This window comes from Mytilus californianus, unplaced genomic scaffold (genome assembly GCF_021869535.1).
Source record: "Mytilus californianus isolate M0D057914Y unplaced genomic scaffold, xbMytCali1.0.p SCAF_15, whole genome shotgun sequence".
Taxonomy (NCBI): domain Eukaryota; kingdom Metazoa; phylum Mollusca; class Bivalvia; order Mytilida; family Mytilidae; genus Mytilus; species Mytilus californianus.
In genome coordinates, this window is record NW_026262637.1 from 9,013,954 (window position 1) to 9,036,209 (window position 22,256).

Here is a 22,256-nt window from a genome sequence, read left to right on the forward strand (position 1 = left end):
ATATTCATCTTTTTTTGGAGAATAATGAACACTAAATGCAATCAAGCTTAATTAAAGTTATTTACTTGCACATACTAGAACTTTATTTTATAATCAAGTCAAATGAGACCCAGTTGCACAGGGGAGCGATTCGGGCTTCTTGGAGCCTCTAGTTATGTTTGGCATGTACATATTCGTGTAAAATATGACTGCATTTCCATTGCAGATTCTGAAGAAGATGAATTTTAAGCTTTTCCAAATAAAGACTGTTAAACTTTGGACTCCTAGTCCTCAGACCCATGGACCTCTGTACCTTCATTTGTACACAATGGCCTACTGATGCTTGATGCAAATTATAACTGCATTGCTACTGTTGGTTCTTTATGAGATTCTTACAGCGTCCTCCCCATTGAAGCCTGTATTAAACGTTAGACCCCAAGTTCTTTAAACCAATGTTCCCGAGGACAACTATTTCTACAAACTTAGGGGAGGGTTAGGTTCCCGCTAACATGTTTAACCCCGCCACATTCTGTATGTATGTGCCTGTCCCAAGTCAGGAGCCTGTAATTCAGTAGTTGTTGCTTGTTGATGTGTTACATATTTGTTTTTCGTTCATTTTTTGTACATAAATTAGGCCGTTAGTTTTCTCGTTTGAACTGTTTTACATTTCTTATTTCGGAGCCTTTTATAGCTGATTATGTGGCATGGGCTTTGCTCATTGTTGAAGGCTGTACGGTGACCTATACTTGTTAATTTCTGTGGCATTTGGTTTCTTGTGGCAATCATACCACATCTTCTTTTTTTATATTTAATCCTCATCATATAAGGATCATCCATTCTCTAAGATTTATCCAATATGGCCTGTAGTTCTTAATGAGAAGATTTTCAAAGCTTTTTCCATTGGAGCCTATGTTAAACTTTAGACCCCTAATAATCGAGCCTAATGGGTCCCCTGATCTTCACCTATCACCTAAGGAACTTGTGTCTCGTACTCGAAGTGGTATGCGAGCGATTGCTATCGTTTGTTGTCCGTCGTCGTCTGTCGTAAGCGTGTTTTAAAAATCTCCTTTGAAACTACTGTACAAAATTCTTTAAAAGTTAGTTTGATTTTTCCTTGTTAAATGTTTCCTTCACAAAAGGCGTGCTTTGATTTTTGAATCCTTAAAAACACAGCCGCTGTTATTAACTTGAAAATATAGGACATAATGGTCACACATTAGTTTTTTGATAATGTCTCGAATATCGTTACATTTATCTCAAATCTGTTGAGGGTTCATCATGACAAAATGGACCTATGCCGAAAATTTCAGAAAGATCAGTTTGACCCATATCTAAGTTGTGGCCTCTAAAACATTTTTTGGGGATAGCTACATGTATTGTCATCACTTGAAGTCCGTCGATTTTGACTGGCAACCAACAGCATGGACACTGTTACTAAATAAAGGCAACAGTAATATGCCGGTGTTCAAAGGTCATAAATCGATTGAGAGAAAACAAATCCGGGTTACAAACTAAAACCGAGGGAAACATATCAACTGTAAGAGGAAAATAAACGAACAACAGGAACACTAAAGTGAACAAAAATAAACCCTTAACATACATAGAAAGAACTATTTGATAACAACTGTCATATTCCTGAATTGGTACAGGCCATTTTAAGAACAAATGGTGGGTTGAACTTGGTTTAATGGCTAGCCAAACCTCCCGCTTTATGACAATGTTAAAAATGGCGCTGAAATGATAACACTACGTGACAGAAATACAGATCAAACACAAGCAAGACCATATATCACAGAGAAACGCACAAACATATAATATACTACAGTGTAGTAATAGTCGCAAAACATGTAAACTGCAGAACAACAGCGAACATATTTCATCAACGACAAACACCACAGGATATAAAAAACAGTTAAGCGCTTACGTAACTCACATGCAATCTCGAACTGTATGCAGTTATTTCCACAATACTATACAAAAAGACCACATAGCGAAATAGCAGAATTTTACCTCTCCTGCGACGAACGTCATAAATAGCGAAACTTTAGGAATTGATTTTGCGGCGACGGCTGCTAAACTTTTATCAACATTTTGTGATTTTTGTAATCTTTAATAAAAATTTAACGGTAAATACAGACGACGACGGACGACAAGCGATTGCAATAGCACACATAATCCTTCTGGTACTTAACACATCTTCTTGATGTGATCTACATTAATGCCAAATATAAATATAGAGGCTCCAACAAGCCTGAATCATTCACCATTTCAATGGGTCCCATTAGACTTGATTATGAAATAAAGTTATATTATGTGCAGACATATAGCGTAACTAACTTTAATATTAATTAAGCTTGATTAAAATCAGTGTTTATCATTCTCAAAAATGAATATGTTTCGATAGGGTTTTGATACAAACTTTGCCCTCACTGGCGGCCATTTTTAACTTCGGATCAGCTCAAAACGTAAAAACTCTTTTTAAGGACCTGGATACAAGTCAAAATCATTGAATTAAGTGTTTAGGAGATCATTAAATGTGTGGAACAGTCGGATCAATTGTTTAATTATTAAAATGAATTGTATTATTAGCGAAACAATGAATAACCTTGCAGTTCTGTTGGCGATCGGAATCGGTGTCAAAACACAACAGACAATGTCCTCCAAACGTTTGCTAGATCTGCCAGCATGGGTTCTGTCTGTTTTTCTGTTCATTAAAGTGCGTTAGAACTTTCAGTTTGAAGTTCTTGTTCATTGGAACAAAGGCAACTTAAAACAGATGTTCCATAATCTTTATAGCTATTTGTTTTACTCCAAATTTCACGCACTGTGCACTGTATATTTACATCCGAGACTACTATAACACATGTGTTATAATAGTCGTGTTATAGTAGTCTTAATTAGATATAAGAAGATGTGGTATGAGTGCCAATGAGACAACTCTCCATCCAAATCAAAATTTATAAAAGTAAACCATTATAGGTAAAAGTACGGTCTTCATCACGGAGCCTTGGCTCACACCGAACAGTAAGCTATAAAGGGCCCCAAAAATTACTAGTGTAAAACCATTCAAACGGGAAAAACCAACGGTCTTATCTATATAAAAAACGAGAAACGAGAAACACTTATGAACCACATCAACAAACGACAACTACTGAACATCAGATTCCTGACTTAGGACAGGTGCAAACAAATGCAGCGGGTTTAAACGTTTTAATGGTACCAAACCTTCACCCTTTTTCTGAAACAATAGTGTAACATCACAACATAGAAAGACACACTATAAAATATCAACTGAAATAGCTTTATTCAATCAAAGGACATATAAACACCACTGAACATACACTGGACAAATAAATTTGACCTATGATACAATGTAAATACAAAATAAATAAACTAAGGGAAGAATAATAAAAGTAACATGTTATATCGGTAAGAAATGTTCACATTCAGAACATGAATATGCATTGACGCTGGATTTTGGTAAACACAATACATGTAAAGATATCACTACATATCAATGAGAATATAAGTTTATGGATTATTTGTTTATGAGTTAATTTGGTTCAGCGCAATTAAATAAAATACCACTGAAAAAACTGTTCATTTAAGATTTGACAAATGGATAGGAATTGAAAACTGTGCACTTATACTATCTATTGGTTAGAAAATATTTGGTCATGTTTTATGAATATTTAAAGCCCGAGTTTTAAATGTTCCTAATACATGAGAAAGTTTTGTCTGACCAATATAGAACATATTCACACCTTCGAGTAACATAAAAAATTTATCCTTTCCCAATTTTATTAATCAAACCTTAATATGAGTTCACTTTGAAGAGTTACAATGGCTAATAAAAGACTGAGATGTAAATCATATTCAATATAAAAATAAGATGTGGTATGATTGCCAATGAGACAACAATCCACCAAAGTTCAAAAAAGTGGATGTAAGCAATTATAGGCAACTGTACGGCCTTCAACAAGGAGATAAATCCATACCGTATAGTCGGCTATAAAAGGCTTCGACATCAAATTAAAATATGAACCAATTCAATTCAGAAAACTAACGGCACATAAAGAATCCTCCCCTTACCAGCTGGAACAGTGGTGTAACAGTTCAACATAAGATCAAACTATAAAAATCAATTGAAAAGGGCGAATTCACTGTACCATATGTACTTTTACCATACATATATTTAAAACACATATGTCATAATAATTGATACCGAGAGTTTTTACTTACTTATTTAATCCTCTTCCTGCATACTTGCACATGAGGCCACTACCAAAGCCCTCCACTGTTGCCTGTCTTGTGCCTTTCTTTCTGTTTCATTCCCATGATTCTCAGTTTACTCTCTATATTGTGCTTCGCCATGTTTCTATCGTTCTCCGTCTCTTTCTTTTCTCCTCTGCAGGTGTCCATCGAAGAGCTATCTTTGTTATGTCATGTTTGTCTTTTCTTAGAACATGGCCAATCTATTTCCAAGAGTGTCCTCCGTTAATTTCAGAATTTAAGGGTCATAATACAAAAGCTACAGGGCCAAATCCAGAACTATTGAAAGGGACGGAATTCTCGATAAAAAATATATATATAAAAAATTGGACGATTGTATACAAAAATGTATTAATTCCGTGAAAAACGTAAGGTTTTTTTATCGGCGATCAAAAGGGGGGCGTACTCCCCCTACGCCCCCTGAATCCGCCACTGATTTGTTGTCGTTGATGGTTACTACTAACATTATCAAAATGATATATATATATATACGAGTTTTCATTTTTTTTTTAGACGATAAATGGCTACTTCAGTGTTGCCTTATATTTGTGACATTTGTTATGGTCGACATATAACATAACAACAAATGCCGAATACTGGTGTTCCGAATGTGAGGAAGGGTTATGTTTGGTATGCCAAGAACACCACACTATTTCAAAATCTACAAGAAACCACGAGACAATTAATATTGACAATTTCAAGAAATTGCCGCCATCAATTGCAAGGACAAAGAGTCACAGCGAAGAACATAAGCGTCAGTATCAAAATTATAGCCCACATCACGGAAGTTTATGTTGTCCAATTTGCATCTGTGAAGATCATAAAGAATGTACAGGTTTATTGGCAATAGAAAATGTAACAAAATCTTCAAAACATTCAGTTCTGTTGGAGAATTTAGAAAAGACATCACAAACCCTTAAAAAACACATAGACATGATTGTTGAATACAGACAAAAGAGTCTCTTTAACGTTAAAAAAACCCAGCAAGAACTGTTTAGTAGTGAGACTATAAACCTGCGTAAAACAATAAATGATCATTTGGATATGTTAGAAAGAAAACTTATCCAAGAATTGTATGCTGGCGCGGAAAAGACCTCTGGCAAAGAAAAGAACGTCCATGAACTACGGGAAAGTGTCATTGTGGTTAAACTTTATGCATCTGACATTCAAACATTAATAGGAACCAAGAAACTTGAAACAGACATATTGGAAGTAGAAAGGTATATACAATCTTTATCAAAGAATGGCGATTTGGATGAAGTCATCCTAGATTGCAGTTTTTCCAATGTAATATTAGATGTGTTGTCTGCTCCTGTGTTCGGTCAGGTGTATTTTCGGACAGAGCCTTCATCTTTCGTTCCTACAGAAGAATTAAATCAACACGCACAGATCATTAACATACCAACGCAAGGAAAAATGATTAACGATATCACTATTACACTTATTTCAATGTTTGAAATGCAGAAGCTAGAGCCGGTATGCAATCGACGTCAACGGATGTAGTTTCTGCAAAAATGGCAAAATAGCTGTTGCAGATTGCGGAAATAGAAAAGTGACTATTTTAAATTCAGATGGAACTTTATATAAAGATGTCTCTGTTGGTTGCGAACCTAGAGATGTGACGGTCATCGATGAAAGATTTATTGCTGTCACTACCGACAAGAGTGTAGACATCTTCAATTCAAAAACGACACATCTGCACAAGTGTATACAAACCAAAGGCGGTTGCTATAGGTTACAACATGACGAAGGCAGATTAATATGGTGTGAAAGGTCAAAAGGAAAACAGATGATGAAGATTTCGGATTCTAAAATTTCCTCTCTCGTACCACATGATCGTATGTCAACGTGGGCATGCGTACACGTAACAAAATGTGGAAGACGAATTGTTTACTCTAGATATAAGGAAAGTACAATTATCTGTCAAAGTCTTAAGGATAAAAAATACAGATGGAAGTTTCAAAATGATTAGATAATAAAATGTCCTAGATCAATATTTGAACATTTTTGTCGCGGTAAATCATAGTGTGGTAGTATTATCACCAGACGGACAACAACATAAAGTCGTGCTCAGTCAGGATAGCGGCATCCATCAACCACGGGGAATTGATTTAAATTCTATCACGAACATCTTGTTGGTGGTAAATAGGAATGCTGCATTTGTTTGCACCTGTCCTAAGTCAGGAATCTGATGTTCAGTAGTTGTAGTTTGTGGATGTGGTTCATAAGTGTTTCTCGTTTCTCGTTTTTTATATAGATAAGACCGTTTGTGAGAAACTGCAAATCAGAACTTCTTGAAATTTGGTGACAATTTCATGTGGGCATGCTATACCGTGAGGTGCACTTTCACATTCATCACTCACCAACTTCCTGTTTGTCGCATACTTGTATATTTTAACACCATGACCCTGTTTAAAATTTTTGTCGCATTTTCTCAGGAACTACAAATTCATGAAATTAATTCGATATCAAGCTTCATTTATGTTAGTAGAGACATTATAGATTCAAATGAACGTTGTTACAGGTTATGAAGTCAGGGAATTCGTTACTTCAAATTAATTAAAACGTTTACTAAATTTTTTTATAGATACAAAGATTTGGTTTTGAAATTTGGCTGCACGTGTAGATTGAATCTTACTACAAACGGGATGGTAAATCCTATTTTCACAGTACTGTTGTTTATAAAGCCCGTACATTTAGATACTATCCACGAACAAGAGTTACAAAAGCTTCGTCCACATGGATTGACCATGGTTTATTGTAATGTGCCAGAATTTGTTTTCTTATTTCAATTCCAAAATATTTAATCAAAGCAACAGCAAGTTAATGACAATCGCATCCATCGCCCATCAACTTCATGTTTACCGAAAAGATAAGTCAGCAGTAACTCGATTACATTTCAACTTGTTTGATCTTTATTTGTCTTTCCAATATTAAAATATAAAAAAGGTGAATTTTAATTCAGAAAAATACAATGTATGTACCATTTGTCTCTTTTTAAATGTAAAATCTCAAAATTTTAATAAGTACCCTTATCAAAGATAAGAGGGGAATTAAATGTCAAATGAGGCACTATATTACATATTTGTTAATAAATCTGAGAGATGATACAGATTTCTGTACGCACGATACGCTCGAGACCAAAAGTTTGCATATGAAAGCCGCAAAAAAAGTTTAAGAGTTTTCACATGTAAAAGCCTTAATGGAACTAAATAACTTGCCATCTTCGTGCAAATGCATGGCAAAAAGTAAAATAGCAAAAATACCGACCTATGAAAATTCAAAACGGAAATCCTTTATCAAATGGCAAAATCAAAAGCTCAAACACATAAAAATGGCAGAAATCATCGTCATACATAATCAAGCCAAACATCATTTTAAAAAAGAAGGGTCAATGTACGATCATGTACTCGTTTTAAAGCTAATGATTAAAATCAGTCGAAAAATGCATCTTTTCGCGATATTTCACAGTTTGACGTTGCGAAAAAAAACAATTTACGTTAGCGACGGCATTACCTCCCCTGTAAGTTGTAACTGTATCGGGAATAAGTAAAATAACAAAAATACCGAACTCCAAGGAAAATTTATAAAGGGACAGTCCCTTATCAAATGGCAAAATCAAAAGCTCAAACACATCAAATGAATGGAAAACAACTGTCATATTCCTTACTTGGTACAGGCATTTTCTCGTGTAGAAATGGTGGATTAAACCTGGTTTTAGTAGCTAACTAAACCTCTCACTTGTATGACAGTCGCATGGACAGTGAGTGGCAGTTATCTTGTTTGTTGTCGCATTGCTGATCATCATCCTGAATATGCATCAAATGTTTACTACATGGCGTCAAACAATTCTAGGTAACCAGTATAGCTGTAATTTAGAAATAGTCCTCTTCCTTCTGGTGGTATGACCCATACTGTAAGTGTATCAGTGTTTGTACTTTTGGCATATTTGAGTTGTATGTATCAATAAAAAAAATAAAGTTTTTGATTAAAATTATCTTCTGAAGGGTATTGTGGTGATAGCATGTGTATAAGGTTTTTGAAAGTTTTTTTTTCGATGTTTCAGAACAGAAATTGGCATTTTAGATGTATATTTATGGTATATTTTGATAAGAAGTGGTATGTATTAAAGAAAGACAATTTCTCAAAAAAAATTTATCACGAATTTATTTTGTTGAGTTGAGTAAAATTTATAAATTAATGTTCATAGTTGATATGTAAAATGACAGCCAGTTAAAATGGATCACTTAGGGGAAGCGTATTTTGAAGATACTGGGTCAGTTAATAAACATTAATTTTTAATAACACATTATATAAATCATCCGAAGCGGTTTATGGATTAACCTTAATAAGGAACGCTCAAACCTAAACACTTAAAAGCCAAGGATGTATGAATACGTATGAACGTTAGGAGCCATATGACATAAACACTTAAAAGCCAAGGATGTATAAATACGTATGAACGTTAGGAGCCATATGACCTAAACACTCAAAAGCCAAGGATGTATGAATACGTATGAACGTTAGGAGCCATATGACCTAAACACTTAAAAGCCAAGGATGTATGAATACGTATGAACGTTAGGAGCCATATGACCTAAACACTTAAAAGCCAAGGATGTATGAATACGTATGAACGTTAGGAGCCATATGACCTAAACATTTAAAAGCCAAGGATGTATGAATACTTATGAACGTTAGGAGCCATATGACCTAAACACTTAAAAGCCAAGGATGTATAAATACGTATGAACGTTAGGAGCCATATGACCTAAACACTTAAAAGCCAAGGATGTATGAATACGTATGAACGTTAGAAGCCATATGACCTAAACACTTAAAAGTCAAGGATGTATGAATACGTATGAACGTTAGGAGCCATATGACCTAAACACTTAAAAGCCAAGGATGTATGAATACGTATGAACTTTAGGAGCCATATGACCTAAACATTTAAAAGCCAAGGATGTATGAATACGTATGAACGTTAGGAGCCATATGACAAAAAAGGAACCTAAAAAGAATAGCCTTATTCATTTGAGGTCAACTTTGCATGAGAGAACAGAGGCGTATTTAGGGGGGACAAGGCGTCCAGTCCCTCCTTATTGAGCTGCATATACATGTATGGTTAATGCATAGACTTTTACATTTAACACTCGAAACTTTGCCTTGTTTGTCCCCCCCCATCCCCCCGCAAACCCACCCAACCCCCAATTTTTTAAAAATCCTGGATCCGCATCTGGGGTGATGGAGTCTAAATTTCTTCAAAAGTTCTTAATTTATCAGCAGAGAACTTAGAAAATACGTTATAAATCATGTCAGTACTCAAACATGGCTACTGAGCTGAAGGAATGTTCAAGAATTTGTCTATATCAATTTTTAAAGATTAACATTAAACAGTATCTACAAGGACGGTTTATCCAGAAGAGTTGATTCGCCGAGTAAAAAAAAAACAGTTCATCTAGAGGAATATTGTATTCAAAAGTTTAAACTGACTTGAATTTAGAACCTTATCTCGTTAAATTAAACTAAACTTTGAATTACGCTCCCCGAATATAATGTGTTCTATCTAGTCAGGCAGGTGGACTCATATATACCAAGATATGAACGTTGCTATATCCACTGTCCATATCTTACTAGCGATTAAATGCAGTATCTTTTCTTTCGTAATCATCCAAGCAGGCCTCGTCTATGAAAAAAATACATCCCACTATGTTACATAGACATATATCCTCTTTTTTGCGATGTCTCTTTTTACAAAAGGATAAAATTAGATATAATTCATCTAACGTCACAGTACCCAAATTGCACCGAGTACCCAAATTACACCTATTCAACAAAAATAGCAGCGGAAATCTTACAAGTTTTCTTTGAGACTAAATAATTTGTATTTTTATGATTTGACATTATACACGTCTTTCAACATAGGTAAATATATTTAAATATACACTAAACGTTCACAGTATATATCAACAGATGAATCATTCCCTGGAAAAAGTAAATCTACGGAAACGTCGCCATGCGACGTTCTCAAAATGTCATCTTTTAAAAATGAGCAAATTAAAAAAAAAGTCATGTTACAAGCATCCATTTCTTAAAAAAAAAATAGTAAGCATGGAATAATGTCAAATTGTTCAAATATTTGAAGAAATAAAACAAACATCTGTTATTTGATTTTTAAGGATGTGAATTTAAACATGGGTGCAATTTGGGTACTCCTCATAACAGAATCATGGATCGTTTGGAGGTCGGTTCAAACCCATTTTGTCATGAATCAATATGGATTCAAAATTAAATTGGTGTAACTATATAGTAAATAAGGATACTTCTACAAAATAAACACAGAATGGAAACTTTTGTCTGGATCATAAAAAAACGTAGGTGAAAAAACTGTCAAAATAGGTGCAATTTGGGTACCCTCACGTTATATATTTTATTAACAGTTTTACGTAAATGGAACCTTATTTCCCATTATTTTTCTTTCTTTATAGATTAAAATTTGAATATATATTGTATGTATAAGAAGTATTGATTTGTGACTTCTGGTATAAAATTTGATTGTTTTTGTTATGTAACTTTGTCTAACATGCTGCAAGTATATTTATGTGTTCATGTTTGCATTGTCGGTCTCCTGGTGCTTGAAATGTGGCTGTGGACTAAATGAAATAAAAGTTTCAATTGTATTGTTTTTTTTTATTAAACTCCGAGTATTTTCCTGCGTATTTAGAAAGTAGTTCAAATTAAGGGATACTTCACTGGAGCTTGGACTGTGAAGACCAACTTAAAGAAATAAATTTCATTCTGTTTGTTGTAAAATTACAATACATAAACATACTGATTGATTTTACACCACGAACAGTAAAAACAAAAGTAAAAGCAGTAAAACTGATAGAACAATTCCAAAACATATGCATAAAGTATTTTCAACATAATGCTAAAGAGTGTTACAATGTCATGAAAAGAGCTTTAATTTCAAAATAATTCTTTGATTAAAAACTACAAATGCAAAAGATAACAAGAATCACCAAAAATATTGGACAGTACAATAAGGTCACAACAACCAACAACGTTCGACTCCGCAGAAAAAATAGAGGTACGAACAAAACAACATCCAGATAGTCTGAATAGGGTCGGACACAAAATGTGATGGGTAAACGAGTTTTACGTGCTCTCTGGATTGACTATTAATATATCAGCATAACATATAGACTTGTCTTTAGGACATAGTGTGGTCTTATAAGAAAAATTTCGCCCACTTGTGGAGTAGTATCTGAGAGTAGTTTATACGTAGTTAATAATTGTGTATTTGTGTCAGACTCTGTACAATGTGCTGACAAGTCTCTGTGATATATATATACATGCGTCTGTGTAGCAGGGATATTTAGATGCACGAAAATACTGGTTTAGTATCTCATCCCAACAAGTATAATAACTACACCAGGCGTGTGACAATTAGTAATCTTTAACAGTATCAATAAATCCACTTGCTCTCGAAGATTTTTTATATTCCAGTGCAATAATATCATCGTAACGTCTCAATATCACTCTGTTGCCATTGACGATTATAACACTTCCGGCGAGCAAATCACGCGATTTCTTACTATCTAATAAAATGACCCATCTGAAAGACATTGGAAAGTACTGAAGAGATTTCATGTGACACTCTTTGTTTGAATATAACAGACTTTTCAGTTGATAGTATACATCTTCATGTGAGGCGTGACTTCCGCCCAGATCAAACACCAAAGCATTTGGAATAGGCTCTGGTTGTGACTTTGTTTCACTTTTAGCGTACTTTTTAATTTCTGCCATTACGTCCTCAAAGATTTCATTAGAATACCTGTAAATTCAAGAATAATATACAAGATTCATTTTTTAGTATCTGTAAAATTGTGAATACTAAAATATTGTTTAACTGTTTTGGACTGATAAATACTGAAGATATACCTGTTTAGTCCTCTTATTTTTGGGTAAGGGGGAGGGGGAAAGTTTAAATATAGTCCCATGATTTGATATGTATCCGTCAAATTTGGAATAGGCTGTATTTAAACTTAAAGAAATAAACAAAATGACAAACCATTCACAAGTAACTTCTAAGCAGTGTTTGCAGAATCTTGCTATCCTATATTTGGTAACCTGTTGACTTTTCAAATAAAAATTGTACCAATTATTAATTTTCGGCATATTCATATCGTAAAATGTCAGCTGCAAATTATACAATATGAAGCCTTTTTTTGCTAGTAAGCGCACAGGGCGTGTTTAAATGAAGCACATTATCTTACATGTAGAGCAGCTGAAATTTAAAAAATACAGGGATTTTTAATTCAAAACGTATATATCATACAGGTAGTACATCGTAAACAGTCCTTTCCATCTATTTTTCAAAGTTGTTCCTGTGTTGTGCTGTTACACCACTGCTGTAGGTTAGGGTAGGGTTGAGCGCTCATATACATGATTAACCCAGATTAATTCTTTATAGGTGCCTGTCCGATACCAGGAGCCTGTAATTCAGTGAATGTCATTGGTAGCTGTCTACCATATTTGTTTTTCGTTTATTGTTTATCATTAATCAGGCCGTTGATTTTCTCGTTTGAATTATGTTCATATTTTGTCACGCTGCGGCCTTTTATTGCTCACTATACGTTATGGGTTTTGCTCATTGGTGAAGGCGAACAGCAACCTATCGATCTAGTTACTATATTACACCCTCGTCCTTTTCTCTCTGGTGGACGATTGTTTCATTTTACGTCTTAAACGGTGATATTGGAGTTCGTGTTGAGGTGGATACTGAAGTCTAAGGGAAGACCATTAAACATACTAGCCCTTTTCCATACCTGCCCTGTTATACCAAGATCTGGATATCTGTCAAAGGGCTTTAGTTCGAGGGCAGATATATCAAGATTTTGGGATAATTCAAGGGAGACATGGAAAGGGAATACATTATCACTTATTTGTGTGCATCAATAAAAATGAATGATCAATAGCCGAAATAAATGTGTATTTATATTACCTGTGACATAGCTTTTTTTAAAAGCAGTTAAGTTCAGTTCAAACTAATTCAACAAATTTTGCATGGGGTGTCTTTATCTTGAATCAGATACACCAACACACAATGGCAACGGTCAGGAACGCCAACTGTGCAGCAATTGCCGTTGACGAATCGCACCTATGACGTCATTGACGGATCAAAGACATGACGTCATAGTCAAAAGCCTTTGATCTTGGAAGCTGCATTTTTTCTCACTTGCACATACATAATTATAAAAATGAATAAATTACTTGAAAACAAGTATCACTTACTTGACTTTTTCTTTCTTTGGTGCGCGAGGTGTGTTTGATTTGGAAGATTTATTAAATGTAGAAACGCTTGACACGGACGATTCCAATTCTGCGTTCGTAGTTAACTTCGCCGATCCTTTCGTTCTGAAGGAATTTGATTTCGTCAGTATCTTAGGCTTAACACACTTTAGCTTAGTTTCACTTTCTTTTAAAGTAGATAATGTTGTTTTCGTCTTTGCCTTTCGTCGCCATTTACGAGCGAACTTTGTCGGTCGGATTTGTTCTTGGATAACAAGCATAGCGATTCTACGAAACATTTTGAGTATGCGACTGTTTCTATTGCACAGAACGTCAGTAAGTATACAATCCTGTTTATACACAAACTATTACGTGTAAAAAAGAAATGTTATTTAAGTTATATAGGTATTCTAAGTAGCTAGTGGAATAAATGATCACTTAAGATTCTAAACAGATAAACTGTTTTTTTAGAATAAAGTAAAATCAATTAAAAGATTTAATTTGTATGTATGTGGGTTCATAATTTAAATATCCTGGGTTTTTTAAATATTAAACTTTTCATGTATGAAAAACACTTGAGATGTCTTTTATTGTATATAGATCAACCGAAAGATAAATCATTATGATTAAAACACGAAAATGTCATAAAATAGTCAATCGTCTCCGTCTAAAAGTTTCTTATCAACTTTTTAATTGAGTGATATGATACAACTTTTAAAACTGTAAATAAAGTTTTAAAATTTGAAAATAAGGCCAGGCATAATTATATCTGTATATCTGAGTTAAGCGTTTGTTTCTTTCTACCCTAATTTTCATTATGTCCTTACGTTTTATTGATTTGTGTGGACACGGAATAAAATCGTCATCCCATTGAAACAAATAAAAATTTATTTCAGCAAAGCAAAACCAAACTTGAGAAAGAATATCCATGCCTACTTACTTTATTTTTAAACACGTACACATGATTTTTTGGCTTAGCTTTGGTATGTACGTATTTAAGTAATAACTACTCTACCAATATGATAGCAGAATTAACAAAAAAAAGATTAATTGATTGGTTGGTTGATTGATTGATTGATTGATTGATTGATTGATTTATTGGTGTTTACCGCCACTTTCAGCACTGTTACATATTTTGTGGCGGTCAGTTTTTATTGGCGGAGGAGGCCGGATTGAACCACCGACCTTCGACAGGAAAACTAACAAAAAAGAACATTATTATGTATACAAATTTTGTTTCCGTTTCTTATTATCAAATCAGCTTACACATTGTACTATTGGTCATGCGCTCTTTCTCATTTTGAGAATTAACGAGTTTCTAGAGTCCCTAACATTCTAATTTAATACTTCTTTCTTTTAGTTTAACATTATGGTCTGTTACCACATCTGTATTGCAACAGGCGTCCGTTTGACTGTGCCGGAAATATACATACGAATCCACGTCCGGTCGGACGTTAAATCCGAAGCCTCGTATAGGGAGAGTGCCACGCTCTGCGAACTGGTTGAGGTGTCAGTATGTGACTTGGTAGATGGCAATAGTTCTGTCCCTATCCAACACACCCTAAGTTTCGAGTGGAAGTCGAAATTGTCAACCCTTAATCCCGGTCCTTCCAAATAGCAGTCTGTTTATGAAGTGTATTGTTAATTTGTTGTCGTTCTGAAAAATGTATGAAATATTTTCTACTGGACGTTAATCAAGTAACAATCAATCTTAATGAAAGGCTTTTCACAGGTCAATATGTTTCCCGTATGTAAAAATTGGTTCCGTGTACTTTGGCAGCTTGTCCCTCTGAATTATCCCGTGCACTGTAATGTTTTGAGGGGGAGTCATTTCCTCTCTCGATTTGTAGAGAATGGTGTGATCATACCTTAATGTGATTATCTAAGGTAATTATATTTGAAAACGCTTGTTATGATAAAAGCTAACTGGCCCTGATATATCTTCACTTTACCTCGTCTTTGTGGTATTTACCGCAGTTCTTGTACTGCTGTGCCCCCCCCCCCCCCCCCCTTCCTCCTCTTTTTTTAGGTGATGCTGGTAATTGACATTTCTTTAATTCTTATATACTTGTATGATCCAGTTTCGAAGTTGGAATACTTACACGGATATCAGACCTCATATTAGATAATGCGTTATTGAATTTATGTTTAGGTAAACGTTTCTTTGAATAAATAACATGAGAAAAAAAAATGGAAATGGGAAAACTTTAAAAAATTTAACTAAAAGATCAGTGTGTTATTTCTATGTGTCGAATTGCATGCACTTACTAGAATAACATACGAATGTTTTTTGAAAACTAATTTGCAACGGAAATCTATACCTTGCAATTGCAACAAGCGAATCTGTGAGCTACTGCTCACTAATGATACCCCGCCCGCTAAAAGTATAAGGTAAATAGGAAGTTGTTGAGTGATGAATCTGAAAACGCATCACACGGTAAAGCGGACTTATATAAACCCTGAAAAAAAATTTCAGAAATCCTTGTATTGTAGTTCCTGAGAAAAATGTGACGAAAAATATTCATGGGACGGATTGACAGACAGAGGTAAAACAGTATACACCCACTTTTTCAAAGCGGGGGTATAATTATCTAATGAACATATTTTACTAGAAAATATAGATTTCGTTGATATTCGGGGAAAATATTTGAACGTTTATGCATGAGTTGTTTATAATCCAATTCAAAACGTTTCAAATAGATAATGAAATTTATTCAAAAACTTAATTGTGTCATATGTATAAAAGGGGATTTGGTAACGTCAATGAGACAGCAACCCAGGAACAAATATAACCAACATATATCCAGTGGACAACCGTAGAGGGTATATATACACTATGTCAAGGTATATGTTGTACATTGTATCTGTATTATGGGTTATATGAATCTTTGTTGATAGTATTTTTATGATTTCTGAATTAAGTTTGATGTATTGTTTGACTTGTAAAATTATGTCGTACAATTACAAGTAAGGGTTTCTATATCTCTGTTACCAGGTTATGGTTATCCTTAGATAAATTGATATTTCATTCGTTCTAAAAGTATTAAGTTTTATTCAATTGTGTTTTGAATATTTTGGCTATAGCTGCTATATATATCCCTTTTGTGTGTTCTATAAAACAGTTTATGATCAAGTTTGTCCAGTTGTAAGAAGTGGAGAGTGTGTCACCTGTACTAATTGTAAGAAGTGGAGAGTGTGTCACGTGGACTAATTGTAAGAAGTGGAGAGTGTGTCACGTGGACTAATTGCACAAGACAATAAATACAATGCATATATTTGTTTTATTACTTAATTTACTTTGACAGTTTTCATAATTTTGGGTGCCGATTTAGCTTTTTTAAGAGAAAGTGGTAATTTCAAGTCCCTTTTCTCGCCTCTAATCTTTTCTAGATACAAATACGTTTGGTGTTCCCTGCTTGTTACCTCGTCTAAGGCTTTTATAACAATTTGGACGTCATCAAGTTTGAATCCAGCACGAACCATGTGATCAGCTTCCACTTTGCTTGAAACTTCCGCCAACCATCTATTTCTGACAACAATATCGCCAGCCCGTACAGACAATGGGTCAAACTGAAGCTTTAAGATATCACAATTAAATTCGTTCACAAGCATATCTTTGACCTCTTTGTGGGAATACTTTTCGTTCTCTGGTAAACTGAAGCACACCACAAGGGGGCGTTTTTCTGGACAGATTTTGAGTGTATGTGTAGCCGGGTAACATCTGTCTTCATATTTACTTGTATCCCATTTTTTGGGTGGAACCGGCGATTCTTCGACATCCCTATAGGCACCTGTTGATCTAACAGAATGGAAATATAATTTAACACAAATAGAACTTAACGCCAAACAAGCAACAAAAATAAGTTGAATGTAGGTAGTAGAAATCTACTTTTACGGACGAAGAATAATTCATGATTCATAGGCACAGCTTGGGGAATGGACCCCCCCCTTTTTTTTTAAAGTAATTTTTTGTAATATTTTGCGCTACGGGGAATGGACCCCCTTTTTCTATTTTTGTGTGTGCAAATATTCTGTAATGTGTTCTTGCTCTTTTTCCATACGGTATTACAATAACAGTAGTCAGTTATAAATTTTGACCATCTATTACCGTATTATTTTCCAAAATGATAATAGAGGATCAAATGAAAGTTATAAACAACTGTTATTGTAATATCGTATGGAAAACAACAAGAACACATGTACAATCAGTTGATATATTACAAAATGCTTAAAAAATAGAAAAATGGTGTCTTTTTCCCTTACCGCCTTTGGTAGAATTTAGCTCCGTCGTAATTATGTTGCTGTTTTTTTATTTTTTAATTTTTATCAAAAACTGTCTCAGCGTAACAACTAAATTACATTTTAGTTAAATTATTAATTAAGGGCATATATACAGTTTTGATCCCACGCGGTGATTATTTTACGAAAATTTGGATACAAGCTATTTTTAAACTAGTCAATTTAAATTTCATTCCTTTAAACAGACATATGTAACTTTTTTTATTTCAAAAGATAATCGCAATCAGATTTTTGTAAACACATTTGGAATATCGTCTTTACATAAAAAATTGAAAACAACACATTCAATAATTGCATGCGTCCGAAGCGCTTTTCTGGATTTACCTTTATCAGGAACGCTCAAAGCCAAATATTTGAAAACAGAGGATGTATAAGTACCGAAACAGTTGAAGAGCTTTATGACAAAAAATACCTAAAAAATTACCAAATCCATCTAAGGTCAACTTTGCCTGAGGGAGTTGAAACCTTAGTTTCTTTATAATTTCAAAATTTATAAACGGACAATTTAAGAAAGGTTTGTTATAAATCATGTCAGTACCGAAGTACTGACTACTGAGCTGAGTATACCATAAGTTTGTGTAACAATTCTTTGGAAATAATTTATTTCCATTTTTTTTTTCATAATTTAAAAAAAAAAAAACGGCATTTTTGGCTGTATATTTATCTAATTTAACTTGCAAAATACCATCGTTTCCGCAAGTTTATTGAATTCTGTTTGGTATTAAATTAATAATTAAGATCCATTTTGTTACATCTGGTGATCCGTTTATTTGGCAATCGCCAATGGCAGTCAGCAGGGTTTAAGAACATCCGTTGTTCGACCTATTAGTCAAATGCGTTTTGTTAAAATGTACTTTTTCACTTTTTTGGTCTTTTGGAAAATGTTGTTTGTGCTGTATTTAGACCCCTCTACCAAGAAATTTGTTTTGCATGCACACGTATAAAAATTGCGGTTTTTATCCAACGCAATCATAGGTTTGAACGTTGTTTTCAATTTATACTTGTTTATATTTTTTCGTTTGGGCATGTATTATATTTGCCTTCGGGTTTATATGATCCGTTCATCCTATTTCGACTCTTTAAAATTCAAGAGTCTATCCTAAATTGAGGTAAATTATATGGCCTTCCAAATACCGTTTCGATTCCTAACAACACTGTAGGATATAAATTGAATATTCTTTGGTGTATAAAACGCTGAAAGTAGCATATTTTGTACTACAGTGCATAATATAAAGATTAATATAGTTCAAATAAAGTATATGTGTTGACTCCCACGTATATTTTTTTGTAATCATATCCCATTTTTACACTAGCTGATGGCTTAGTTCCGTCTATTCAAAATATTTTATTGTTCAAATATCAAATCATGACAAATGTACATTTAAACAAAGGGATTGGACAAAAGGCAGTGCCTATACAAATCCTTTCCCATACAAGATGGATTGAATAACATGATAGTATATAATTTTCTGGATTAATAAACCTCCTTTTCTAATTAAAGTCCATGTCTGGTGATTTTTTTTCAAGAATTTAACAATCAAAAATATGTGTATTTATTTATTATATACATATATAATATTGTATTTATATAGTGGATATGTTACCTTTTAAGTATATCAATATCTGGGTCACTGACCTCACTGGCTTCCATCTTTGTAGTGGTAATGATAGTTTCGTCTTTATCTTTGATCTCTGTAACATTCTTTTTCAAATGAGTGGCTGGTGGCTTAGCTCTAGCTTCTTTTTCTCTGAACGGATCTCGAAACCCTAACGAACGAATGTTTTCAGGTAGTTTATAATCGGAAGCTGCCCTATTGTCATCTGTAAAGGAAACTTGTCTTCCTTCTACAGCTGCCGACTTTGCCCTGTAAACTCCGCCATTTCGTTCATGTTCGCTCCTACGGACTAAACAACCAGTTTTCGGTCTGACTATGTCGCCAGTTTCTTTATAGAATTTCCATTGAAAGCTATCTATAACCGGGTTGTAGGATAAAACTGATTTAAAACCTTTCAACTTTAAAATCTTGCTCATCTTTGTACGTATTTCATTTTCATTGCCATGCATATAGGCTTCCAAATATTTGACGTCTTGACTTAAACATGCTTTGTCAAACATATCATTGATATTTACATTGCTTACCTCTGCAGGCCTCGTAAAAAAAGAAGCGGATCCTGCTCTGTAAGAACTTAATGGTATATGGTATTTTGATTCTATATTACGTAAAATCATAGCTTGGCTTGATGTAGGCATTTTACAATGACCCCACCTATTCTTTTGGAGCAAACCCCATGACGACAAACAGTGACGTGATAGATTGGCATAACGACGTTCAGTTATTGAGATTAAGATATATGGATTTCCCCCCTTGATTTTGACTTTCGAATACTGTACGCAATTACGTTTTTATAATTAACGATGTGAATCAAATTTACTTAACCACTTTTCAGAGTATCTGTGATTATAAGTCCGAGATTGCTCTGACGTCTGATGGTCTTATTTGTAGATTTGCTTGTGTCGACTCGTGAGGGCCTCAGTAAGTCATAAAAAGACCATCAGACGTCAGAGGAATCTCGGACTAATCTGGCTGTTGAAGTGAATCAATGAATGAACATTTATCGTGATAAGTCATTGAAATCTCTTGACAGAGAACCAAATGATGCGGACACTAGTTACACACTGAGTTTCCAGGTTGTATCTCTAGGACTTTGATTTAAATTTGAACTTTAAGTAATATGTTGACACATTTATGGTTATGTATTGACCAATATGACGTTCACTTTTGCAATAGGGTGTCGATTGAAACAACTCATTATGTTTAAGTATAGATAGGAATGTTCTAGGCAAGATGTCTATGGCGTATCAAGAGGGTCAAAAGTATTTTTTTCATGCAAAAGCACTAATTTAATGCAAATGCGATATTTAATGTTGCAAATGCTATATAATTGTAGCTTTTGCGCTTCTTGTAATATTTCGTAGCAAATCCTATCGGCTAACATACCATTAGGCTCATATATTCATTTGGTGCATTTGCGGTAATTAATGTAGCATTTGCGGTATTTAATGTAGCATTTGCGGTATTTAATGTAGCATTTGCGGTATTTGTTACCGCATTATCTTAATCTTAACACAAAAATATACAGAGAAGACCAATTGTATATTTCTTTCTTCTGATACCGAGAGGTTCAAAAGTATAAACAGCAAATGCAATACTTAATTCTTAAGCAAATACAGCAAATGCAATACTTCGTATTTAAATTAGAAGGTTGTTTCTTCTCTTCGCTTGATTCTCCGCCCATTTGTACTTAAATCTCCGCCCACTTCAAATATCGAAACACCCAATCAGTTCACAATGTGTAAAAACTGAAAAACGTATATTATGTGAATAATCATTGACGTAAATTAATAATAATAGTTTTTGTGATTTTTTTCTGCTGATCCTCTGTTACTAATACCTAAATATTTGTTCAAAATGGCGTATAATGACAATTTGAATGGCTTTCTTAGTGTATTTCAAACCATTGTTAATGACATCGTACGAACTTTAAACAATGACGATGCTTCGTTTGATTTTATGGATGTGGCATTGAATCGACTTAATGCACTATGGCGGAATTTAGGAAGAATGGTTACTGCATATCCTCAATGCAACCTACTTACAGAGGATTTTCAAAGACTGATCACCATTATAGAAGATATTAAAAGGTTTGGAAAATTAATAGGGATGTCAAATCGGTGAACAATTACTAATCGAGTACTCATTTTTTTTTTTATCTATTGTTTTAAAGCATTTTATAAAATCTATCTTCTCAGATTTTATTTCAAAATTCTATCTAATAGATTTGTTATTATTCACAAAAAAGTTTTTGTTATCATGAATAATCTATGCAAAAGGAGTAGGTTCAGTAAGACCCCCTTTTGGCCCCAAAATATAGCAGTTTTACAAAATCATTAAAATGTAAACTTTATTGGAAAGTAGAATACTTCTGCAACATAAATATCGGCTGTTTTTGACAATACAATGCACATATATCGGGTACTAGCATCTTAAAGTCATGCTAAATTACTGAAATCTTCATAATTTTAGCATTTGAGTTTTTAGACGGTTTCCGTCTTAAATGGAAGTGGGTGCATTTGTGTTCATTCTTAATATTTAAATGTAAGTTGTATTTCATGAAAATACATAACATATATAAAGGTTGAGAGTGAACACGGATGTGGCCACTTTCATTTTTGACAAAAAACATCTGAAAAGTGACATATTATGGCATATGTGATATATTTTTCATATTTCAGCTTGCATTTGAGCGTCTTAAATGACTAAATCAGTTCAAATCTTTAACATGAAATAATTGAATCGACTGAAGTAGACACTTAAGTGTTTAAAAGTGTCCAAAATATTTCATCGGAT

General features: G+C 34.0%; 1 protein-coding gene and 1 long non-coding RNA gene across 2 annotated transcripts; both read right to left on the reverse strand.

Moving 5' to 3' along the window:
* Positions 1–11,032: 11,032 nt before the first annotated feature.
* On the reverse strand, positions 11,033–13,927 carry LOC127725341 (uncharacterized). Its single transcript, XR_007992937.1, has 2 exons — positions 13,552–13,927; positions 11,033–12,091 (listed from the first exon to the last, which is right to left on the reverse strand). It is a non-coding gene; the product is annotated as an uncharacterized LOC127725341 (long non-coding RNA).
* A 508-nt stretch (positions 13,928–14,435) lies between these two features.
* Positions 14,436–20,103, reverse strand: LOC127725956 (uncharacterized). Its single transcript, XM_052233259.1, has 3 exons — positions 19,452–20,103; positions 16,846–17,347; positions 14,436–14,459 (listed from the first exon to the last, which is right to left on the reverse strand). Exons 1-3 carry the CDS (start codon positions 20,096–20,098, stop codon positions 14,436–14,438), a joined length of 1,173 nt encoding a protein of 390 aa, XP_052089219.1. The 5' UTR covers positions 20,099–20,103.
* Positions 20,104–22,256: the final 2,153 nt, after the last annotated feature.

Excerpts from the sequence above, each read along its gene's own strand:
- LOC127725956 (XM_052233259.1), bottom strand. The coding sequence starts at position 20,098 with ATGCCTACATCAAGCCAAGCTATGATTTTACGTAATATAGAATCAAAA. Across the intron at positions 17,348-19,451 it reads GATATTGATATACTTAAAAG|ATCAACAGGTGCCTATAGGG; the intron begins GTAACATATCCA and ends CCATTCTGTTAG. Across the intron at positions 14,460-16,845 it reads AAATTATGAAAACTGTCAAA|TTTGGTTTTGCTTTGCTGAA; the intron begins GTAAATTAAGTA and ends TTCTTTCTCAAG.